The sequence below is a fragment of the Gymnoscopelus microlampas genome, assembly GCF_963454915.1.
Source record: "Gymnoscopelus microlampas genome assembly, chromosome: 23".
Lineage (NCBI taxonomy): Eukaryota > Metazoa > Chordata > Actinopteri > Myctophiformes > Myctophidae > Gymnoscopelus > Gymnoscopelus microlampas.
In genome coordinates this window covers 15866294-15877371 of record NC_139960.1, presented here as the reverse complement: position 1 = coordinate 15877371, position 11078 = coordinate 15866294, and the positions used below count along the sequence as shown (strand labels likewise).

General features: G+C 40.0%; 2 protein-coding genes across 2 annotated transcripts in view; one reads left to right on the top strand and one right to left on the bottom strand.

Annotated features, from left to right (window-relative positions):
* Positions 1–11078, top strand: part of sema3aa (sema domain, immunoglobulin domain (Ig), short basic domain, secreted, (semaphorin) 3Aa) — an 818452-nt gene that overhangs the window by 400793 nt on the left and 406581 nt on the right. The gene's annotated exons all lie outside the window — the stretch shown is intronic.
* Positions 1730–4638, bottom strand: LOC311039559 (beta-1,4-galactosyltransferase 1-like; the record flags this gene model as incomplete). The annotated part of the gene is made up of 2 exons (XM_084049500.1): positions 4523–4638; positions 1730–2392 (listed from the first exon to the last, which is right to left on the bottom strand). Exons 1-2 carry the CDS (start codon positions 4604–4606, stop codon positions 1730–1732), a joined length of 747 nt encoding a protein of 248 aa, XP_083905626.1. The 5' UTR covers positions 4607–4638.

Below are 11078 nucleotides of genomic sequence, written 5' to 3'. Positions count from 1 at the left end.
TTTTTATTGTTGGCCACGTGCAAACATCCAATGCACATTGTTGGTATTAACAAATAATTTGATTTGAAGTACTTTTATAGTTTTTTACACATAAAATGTATAGACTTCATTTAAAGACTGGTCTTATATGTGAAATTAAAGTTAATCTAACATCATATTGAGCTTAATGGTTCATCTTCTTGATATTGCAAACTGTAATTGATTTAATAAAACCCAGTAAATCTTTTTTTCAATACATTTTTAATTATTCAACACCCCCCACCAAATAAATAAACAAACAAACAAACAACAAACGAGGTATGAATCAAACCGTGAGTCAAAACTTGAGGTCTGAACCGAATTGTGGATTTAGGGAATCATTCCATAACTCCATAAATATACAGATGACCAAAACAATAATCTTTACTTCAATTGGCATTTTCATAATCATGCCTAAAAGCTGTAGAAGCACAAAAAAAAAAAAGCTCAACCCATTTAGACCGGGAAAGAATCTGTGTCATTTACTCATTTTTAGATTTTTTTCGGCTATCCAAAAAGTGCAGTGCCGCGTTACAAGCTTGTAGATCTGCTATTTTTGAAAAATCTAAAATCTAATCAAATCTTTGCTTCTGGTGATTCTACAAATGTCTTCTAAATCCTACAGTTTAAAAAAATATATCGTTTCTATATCAGTTGTTCTCAAACTTTCATATCAAGGACCCCCAAAATCTATGTATTTGGCCACGGACCCCCATCTCAAAAATATTTTGTTCCAGGGACCCCCAGAAGCAAAGATTTGAGTTAATGTTCCCTTCAAAAAATATATATATATTCAAATATTTGCATATTTTATTTTTCAAAAATAGCAGATCTACAAGCTCATATAGCGCGGCACTCGGCACTATGAGTTTGTATATCTGCTATTTTTGAATAGCCAAAGAAATCTTAAAATGACTCAGATGCGTTCCCCGTCTCATATGGATTAATCAGTTGACACAATGATGACCAGGTTATCCCAGTGTCCTGCATTATATGCGGGTTAATCTCTCAATACCTTTTTTAGATTTCTTTGGCTATTCAAAAATAGCAGATATACAAGCTCATATTGCGGCACCGAGTGCCGCGCTATGAGCTTGTAGATCTGAAAATGTGTGCAAATATTTTTTTAAAAGCAATTTGTAACTCAAATCTTTGCTTCTGGGGATTCTACAAATGTTTTCTGAATCCTAACACATGCATGGTGCTCCAACTTTTCCATGTCAAGGACCCCCAAAATGATATGTATTTGGCTGCGGACCCCCATCTCAAAATATATTGTTCTAGGGACCCCCCAGAAGCACATATCAGAGTTAAAATGTTCGCTTTAAAACAAAAACTTTCCATGATTTAAAACATTTGATTTGCTGTATGTGCTTTCCTTAAATTAATCTAAACATCAAATGATTTAAGTGAATGAAAAACATTACTGATTACTGATTGTTTTCATCTCAAGTAATCAAGTCTGCAATTATATTACACATCATAACTTGCAGAAATAAACAGTAAGGGTTAAAATGAATTGAAAGTTAGGCTACTTGACAAAAGTGGAACATTGTAACATAGTATATTATGTATCTTTCCCATTGTAAAGGCCTGGAAAGAGACATCATTGTACTTTTCAGTATTGTAGGGGGGGAGGCGGGGCAAACTTGGAGCCCCCAAATTGTTAAATCCGCCACTGCGTTGGCGTATAGGCTCCATACACCATCATCTATTTTGGACCGCCAAGGTCAACAGTGATAAAAGTGTAGAGCTTATCCATTTCAATCTTGTTGACGGTGTATGCAAGGGTGTTGAACCCATCTTTTTCCATGGTCCATCTGGTTCTGGCAATCTGGTCAAATCTTTGGGGATTCGGATCATTATGCAAGTCTGCGTCGTGCTTGATCATTTTGAACCTCCCAGTCACCATGTCAGGCCGAGAGACGGACGTGAATTTTGCGGCTGTTCTACTGTAGATATCGTCGTCCTCGCCGCCCCAGCCCCAGTAGTCGTTTGGGAATCCGTTAATGGTCAAGAACTGCCGTTTGGAGAACGACACAACCCCTCCAAAGAGGGTTGTGTAGGGCAACATGAAATTAAATTTGTCAATAGCCACAGACAGGTGTCTGGGCTTACTAAAGCAGCCATATATGTTACGGTCATCGATAGGGATTATATCCACGTCGGAGAAGACAAAGCAGGTGTAATTGTCCTTCATTGCCTCCGCAAAGCCTACGTTCATCAGTTTGGCCCTGTTGAAAGTCCCCTCTCCGTCCTGGTTAATGACGTACACTCCATAGTCCAGCTGTTGGCGCTGCAGGATGGGATGGAGGTAGTGAAGCCACTGTATCAGGTGTTGATGTCGATTGCGGAACGGAATGATGATTGCCACCTAAAAGAAAAGGACATTTTTAAGTTGGGAGAGTGAAGAAATGCAAAGAGTGGGTGAAATTTTCTTTTTTTAAAGTGTGTGTGTGTGTCTGTCTATGAACAGCTAATCTCCGGCACCGTTGGCCCGGTCACTGCGAAACTGAGCACACACACTCCCTGGATGCCAAAGCCGAACCTCTGCCTTTCATTTTTAAGATTGGCCTGTTATAGCGCCACCAGGAGGCCGATTTGTGCAAAACTCATTTTTGGATATCACTCCTACAGATTTTGTCCAAACCTCACGCAAATCGGTACACAGTATAGTCATGTGATCAACACGGATCTGTCCGATTGTCCACATTCCATCCTAATTGGCTAAGATTGGCTTCCATAGTTTGCAGGAGAGGTCCGTTTTGAACAAAATACGTGACATTTCCGTGAAAGTTTGTACGCACATTCCCACATTTTTTGGGAAAATGCCTCAAATCATGAATGCAGTGTCCGATTGAAAGGCCTAAGAAGAAATGCCTTTTCACATTGGCCTATTATAGCGCCACCAGGAGGCCACAATAACCTACCTGACCTGCTCCGAGGAGCACTTTTTCTAGTTTATTGTATTTATTGCTGTGTTAGAACAGTCTCACCTACATGTTCACTGCTTGTACCTGTATGAGTAAGTGACATAAATCCCTTTCTTGATTGTCTTGATTCATGATGTCATGCCTGACTGTTTATTCTTTAGCCCAGGGGTCTTCAACAGGGTGATACTGCAGGCCAAACCTTTGTGTAATAGGAACTTTATTTCATAGTTTATTAACTACTTGAACCCTCAAATCCCTATTCTGCGGGGAATATTTGCAGAAAATAGCCGAACTACAAGCTCACAACGCGTCACAGACGCGTTGTCAGCTTGTAAGTCATGTGATCGGCTTGTAGATCGATACGGGGTAGCGATCTACGGGGGGGGGGGGGGGGGGGGGGGGGGGGCAGGGGGTCCCTGCTTCATCCCTCTCTCTCATCTAAGGGTCCTTGGCCTGAAAAACATTGAAGACCCCTGCTTTATCCTAATCAGGCATGACATTTCCTGGCAATGTTATGCCTGATTGATGCCTGATTGTTTGGTCTGATATCCTTGCGTCCATCATTAATGTTTCATAAGGACATACTTACCTTTGCTATGCAAAGCATGGACATAACGTTATGTGTATTTGCATTGCGTCATTGGACCCACTCATATTAACATTTGATCACTGTGATTCGTCGCACTTATTCCGGTCATGCACTTCGGGAAGCAGGAAATAAGCTGACTTGACCCACCAAAGACAAACATACTGAGGTTTTATTGGAGTGACCGTCACTGTTATAAAACCTCAGTATGTTTGACGCATAAGAGGAAGCTACTTCACAGTCCCATCAAACAGACCAATATATTTGGATAGTTTTAGTTTATATGCCTGGAATTTTGTCGTTTTTCATTCATTTGGAATTTCGTAATTCTTTTAGGGCACAAAGGCCAGATGCCAGGGCAGGAAGGCCATCAAATAAAACACGATGTTAGTCCATTGAAATAATTAATTGAATTTAAGAGTTAAGGATCATTTTAAATGTAATAAGTAGACTATCTGCAGTGAAATAAATAAATATGGTATTTACAATCTTGATCAATGCTCAGCCTTCCAGCAATCAAAGTCACTGGATTGGTTTAAAAATGGGGACTCAGGGGAGTTAAGAATTCAGAATCTCAACAAAAGACGCTGGTGTCTACATGACATGAAAGAGACGCTGGTGTCTACATGACAAGAAAGAGACGCTGGTGTCTACATGACAAGAAAGATACGCTGGTGTCTACATGACAGAGACACTGGTGTCTACATGACAAGAAAGAGGCACTGGTGTCTACATGACAAGAAAGCGACACTGGTGTCTACATGACAAGAAAGAGACACTGGTGTCTACATATTGACAAGAAAAAGAGACACTGGTGTCTACATATTGACAAGAAAGAAACACTTCTACATATTGACAAGAAAGAGACAGAGGAGAACGTGGTACAGTCAGCTGTACCACTTTCAATCCATTATAGAATATGTATTTACTCACACTCAGAACAACTCAATCTCCATTCCTTTAATCCCTCCATTAATATACTCACCTTATGATGTGAAATACAGTCTGGTGGTTTGTATCGCCCTCCCTCAAGTAGAGTAGAGTTCAAGTCTGTCCTCAGAGACTCCATGGTTCTGCTCCAGTTGAACTCCACATGAAGTGGACCCACCAGGTGAGGAGGGTTCTCAGGACAGGACGACAGACCCTCTTGTACTGTAATACTTTTGTTTGCATTCTGGGTATTGCGGAGGCCATCACTGGGTATTGTTGAGGCCGTATTGTTGAAGTCTTGTACTTGTACAGGTAGCATGTATCCTGATATGATCTGGAAAAATATGATGTCCGTGGAACGCAGCCATAATCCAAGCAATATCACTAACTGAAACAGCATTATGACCAGTATCACCAGCTTTATCTGCATGTTTCCTACCCCTCTCGAATGTAGTGATAAAAAGAAATAGTGACAATCGTCGGTTCAAAGAAATCACATTGATCTAATTCACTGCCGCTCCTGCATTGTGTTCTGTAGCCTTCAGTTGGTTATCACCATGTCGACATAAACTATATCAGACAAGTATTTCAATTGGGCTGGTTGCGACATTGGTCGTAATTTCTGTCAATATTTAACTTTTTATAACCCCCAGGATGTGTCTGTATTGTGTGTGTGTGTGTGTGTGTGTGTGTGTGTGTGTGTGTGTGTGTGTGTGTGTGTGTGTGTGTGTGTGTGTGTGTGTGTGTGTGTGTGTGTGTGTGTGTGTGGGTGGGTGGGTGGGTGTCATGTGTGTCATGTGTGTGCTTTCTCTCACGTTGGCGTGCATGCAGGGAAAAGGAGATGATCAGCGGTGGACAAAGTACACTAACTACCCCATTATTTGACGGTCAAATATTAATCCATAGTTGATTGCTCAGTATTTTCTTTTTTACTTGAGTTGAAGTATCAGAGTACTTAGTTGATTTTAGGAATATTTAAGTATTTAAGAGTACATTTTCTTTTTAAAGTGAAAGCATTTCTATCGATGCCACGCTATGAGCTTGTAGATCTGCTATTGTTTTAATAGCCAAAGAAATCTAAAAATGACAAAGATGCTTTCCCGGTCTTAATGGCTTAAGGGGGACCAAACCAGGGATATATAGTGCATGTGATGTATTGTCAGAATCAGAATTCAACTTTACTGTCACATCACATGATTACAGGTGTTAAGTTAGTCATGTGGCCCACAGGGCATGAGCCTAACACCTGTTACAAGTATACCCCCTAGCCATGATGTACAAGTACACCCCCTGGACATGACACTAGTATAGTATGCAGAGGCGTATTCACCGTAGAGGCAAGGGTGGCCACCCTAAGTGTGATCTCGCCTCCCTTAGAAAAACACTGAAATCTGAGCTCTTGCCCAGGCTACTGTAGCTGCTGAAAGACGCAGGCGAGAAAAAAAAATCTGCTCCTCCGACAACAATAGATACATTGGCTGCCCCATTCGCACCGTTTACCAAGCTACAAAAGCTGCTGGGTTGTGCATATCAATGGTCCGTTTTGTGTCCTGTGAAGTACTGTAGTCTGTAGGTAGGCATAGGCTACTGTCAGATGTCCTGAAGGTGTGTGTGTGTGTGTGTGTGTGTGTGTGTGTGTGTGTGTGTGTGTGTGTGTGTGTGTGTGTGTGTGTGTGTGTGTGTGTGTGTGTGTGTGTGTGTGTGTGTGTGTGTGTGTGTGTGTGTGTGTGTGTGTGCGTGCGTGTGCATGAGCGCGCGCACGCTTGTTTCGCCTCCCTAAAATGTTATTCCAGGATACGCTACTGATAGTATGTTAGGGCCCCCCAATCCAACCCTTGATGCTAGGTGCCAAGCAGGGGGGCCAAACAGGGGGGCATGGGGTCCCATTCTGTGGTATGACCCAGGCCAGGGCATTGAACCCCAACAGGTATAAAGGAGTGGGTAAAATAATCTTTTGTGCGAGCTCTCAAATTTTACAAGTTACAGAAACAGAAGAGAGAAGGGAGGATAGAGAGAAAACAAGCTTGTAACACAGAACAGGTCAAATAAAAGGAAGACACGGCCAAATCAAATATACTACAAAACATATTGGAAGAAAGCTGTTCCCTGGCTGCATTAAGATGACTGGAGGGACACCCTCACCTGTGAGTATACAGCAGGGGCCTGCAACCTTTTTGACATGAAGTGCCATGCTTTTATTTTCTTGATGGTCAGTGTGCCATATCAACATTACATTTTATTATGACACCACATTTTCTTTTTTTATATTTTCTTTCACATCAGGACATTGTACTGATGAATAGACTAAGAGCAATAACCCACCTATCTCCCAGACTGCCTCCCTAGTCAGAGATCAGAGTTTGAATGTAGAATTATGTGCAGGATGTCATTTGCACACAGATGTGAGGGCCGGGGACTTCAGAGATTTTTTTTTGTTTTTTTTAAGAAAAATCGTTCCTCTCACACACATGTCAGTGTGCCAGGGATCACCCTCCCCGTTGCCAATGTTGGCACCCGTGCCTAAGGTTGCCCTGCTATACATTATGACCACTAGAGGTCCCCTGGCCCCTTGGCTTAGTGTGTGTGGAGTTCAAGTGCATGGTCTATGAAAACATGCATAATCTTTTATTTTCAGTGAATGTGAATTTATAATTTATTAGTTAAGTTTACCGTGTTAAAAGTTCAATCACATAATTAATTGTAGGGTAAGTGATATTCTTTGGTTAAAACAAAACTTTTTTTGGGGGTTAAAATGTTAAAGCTCTATATGCTCTATATTCATTGCTAATGCTATGTAAGCGTTTGTTCAGTAACAGGGGTCTCCCTGTCTCTCCAGCTCTTTAATAAACAGAAAATACATTTTCAGGGGGGTGGCCAAATTTCAGTCAATCAGGAGAGAGTACCCATTTATCAGCTTAAATGTTATAGTGTTCCAGTTCCATTTTGTCTGCTAATTTCTTTGTGTCATCACTTACAATTTAACTTGTTTATCCTGTATCCTGTGTGAGTTCTCTCTCCTTATTGGATAAAATTGGTATCCTGCATTTTTTTGTTTTCTAAAAAACTGGAGAGACAACGCTGTTACTGAACAAACACTCTATAGATTACGATCAGAATATGGAGCTATTTAACACTTATTTAAACAAAAGAATATCACGTAACCTACCTTTAAATAGAAAGAAGAGAGAAGAGAGAAAAACTGAATAACATAATGACATAGAATAGAATATAAAATAGACTTTATTGTCAATATACCGCAATACAACAATATTAAAAGGTACAAACATATATATACTCATACTGTAAATCAGTAACACACACACACACACACACACACACACACACACACACACACACACACACACACACACACACACACGCACACGCACACTAACAGAGAGCTTAACATACAAATCCATTCAATAGTTCATGACAGTGCCAATCATTTTTAGAGTTCATAATGTTACACAGCCCAGATGCCACTATTGCATGTCCATAATAGTTGTCCCTATTAACTGTTCATAATTCATGTAATGCCAGTATGCATATGACTGGGAGAGTTGAAGTTGCTAAGATAATGGGGAGTCCTCCCTCAAGTAGAGTAGAGTTCAAGTCTGTCCTCAGAGACTCCATGGTTCTGCTCCAGTTGAATTGGACCCACCAGGTGAGGAGGGTTCTCAGGACAGGACGACAGACCCTCTTGTACTGTAATACTTTTGTTTGCATTTTGGGTATCGTTGAGGCCGAAGTCTTGTACTTGTTCAGGTAGCGTGTATCCTGATATGATCTGGAAAAATATGATGTCCGTTGAACGCAGCCATAACCCAAGCAATATCACTAAATGAAACAGCATTATGACCAGTATCACCAGCTTTATCTGCATGTTTCCTATCCCTCTCGAACAATGGTCGGTTCAAAGAAATCACAGCGATCTAATTCACTGCCGCTCCTGCATTGTGTTCTGTAGCAGTAGTTGTAGACTTTGGTCGTAATTTATTTATTCATTCATTTTAGTTAATGTTTAAATTTGTATACCCCCCAGGATATGTCTGTATCAGGTGTGTGTGTGTGTGTGTGTGTGTGTGTGTGTGTGTGTGTGTGTGTGTGTGTGTGTGTGTGTGTGTGTGTGTGTGTGTGTGTAGTGGTGGAAAAAGTACTTAAATGTTTTACTTTTTTAAGTAAAAGTATCATTAATGCAATATAGAAATATAGAATTCAGAATTTACTTGAGTAAAAGTACAAAAGTATTGGCATCAAAATGTACTTAAAAAAAAAAAAAAAAAGTACTCATCATGCAGAATGTGGCGTTATACTCCGGGTCAAATATTAATCCATAGTTGAAAATTGCTCAGTACATTTTTTTTTTGTACTTCAGTTAAAGTATCGGAGTACTTGATCCGAAAAATATTGAAGTATTTAAGAGTACATTCTCTTTTCAATGTGAATGCATTTTTATTTAATACATAGCAGATCTACAAGCTTTTTTTTTTTAAATGGCAGAAAATGGCAGATCTACAATCACTCCGTTCCGCGCTATGAGCTTGTAATCTGCCAATTTTTCTAATAGCCAAAAAATGACAAAGATGCTTTTCTGCTCTTAATGGCTTAAGGGAGACCAAACCAGAGCTATATAGTGTATGTGATATGTTGTCAGAATAAGAATCAACTTTACTGTCACATCACTTGATTACAGGTGTAAAGTTAGTCATGTGGCCAACAGGGCGGGAGCCTATATCACCTGTTTCTGGCATTGAACCCCGACCTCCCAATCTCAGGGCGGACACTGAGCTGGAACCATATTTTTAACTCTATGGCTGGAACAGGTGTAAAGGAGTGGGTAAAAGGATCTTTTGTGTGATGTTACAGTTACAGAAAGAGTTAGAAGAGAGAAGGGAGGTAAAAAAAACTAATTCAAAAAGCCTGAGTAGACGATAAAATTACCCATTTTTTTTTCAAAAGAAAGAAAAAAAAGTTTTCCACGACTGCACAAAACATATTGGAAGAAAGCTGTTCCCCGCCTGCATGCAGATGACTGGAGGGACACCCTCACCTGTGAGTACACAGTATGACCACCACTAGAGGTCCCCTGGCCCCTGGGCTTAGTGTGTTTGGAGCTGAAGTGCACGGTCTATGTAGACTCTATGAGAACATTCATAATCCTTTATTTTTAGTGAATGGGAATGTAGAAGAATATAGAATTGACATAGAATAGAATATAAAATAGACTTTATTGTCAATATACCGCAATACAACAATATCAAAAAGGTACAAACATATATACTCATACTGTACATCAGTAATTAGAAACCCATTAATACAAGTCAAGACAGTTAAAAGTTTACATTCAATAAAAGATGCATACACTTACACATAGGGTATGTATCTTTTATATATAAATACATCAGTGATTACTGTTTGAAAGTGAAATATCCCTTTAACATGGCAGCCGGTTCTTATAGTCGCACAGTTGGTCAAAATGTCTGTGAAACATAGGAAAACCTTGAAAATATGAGACAATATTGGAATGATGTTGACTCAACAACATGAATCTTCTTTTAAGGGTGTCCCTTGCACAAAATATTTTCAGATGGGGGACCGTGGCCTAATACATATCAATCTGGGGGGGTCCTTGACATGAAAATGTCTGAGAACCGCTGTCCTAAAGTACGCCCCCTGGTGCTCGAGATGGGGATGTTAAGAGCAGTGGGAATGGTGTCCTCACCATCTGCCGCCCCTCCAACTGCTTTTGATATACACTCTATATCAGTGGTTCTCAAACCTTTTCATGTCAAGGACCCCCAAAATGATATGTATTGGGCCACGGACCCATCTCAAAATATTTAGTTCCAGGGACCTCCAGAAGCAAAGATTTGAGTTACAAATGTTTGCTTTAAAAAATGTATATATATTCAAAGATTTTCACCATTTGAAAAAAAAAAAAAAAAATAGCAGATATACAAGCTCATAGCGCGGCACTCTGTGCCGGGCTATGAGCTTGTATATCTGCTATGAACTTTTGTAAAATATTTTGTTCCAGGGACCCCCCAGAAGCAAAGATTTGAGTTGCAAATGTTTGCTTTAAAAATATACATATATTCAAAGTTTGCATGCATTTTCACGGTTTTCGTTCAAAAATAGCAGATCTACAAGTTCATAGCATGACACTCGGTGCCACGCTATGAGCTTGTGGGTCTGCTATTTTTTAATAGCCGAAGAAATCTAAAATGACAGAGATGCGTTCCCGGATTGAATGCGTTAACTGTCCCTTGTATCCCTATTTAGACCCTTGGGTGATCCCGGTAAACAAAGTATATACTGCAGAGTTTAAGTGGTTAAATGATAATTTGTGACTAACAATTATTTAATGTCTCTGCACTGTGGTGCTGTCAAAATTCCAAATAAAATCAACAATGAGTTGGGAAGCCAATATATTTAGCAAAATACATTTATGTAATGCCTTCAAATACACACTATACAGTATTGTTAGGCCTTTGAACACACCTACAAGCAGACTACAATGGTGCGTGTGTAGCGTGAGAGGGTATACTATCAACAGGAGAAAGAAGACGGTTTTCTTGTGAGACACAATGTCCACGAGATCACTATCAAGG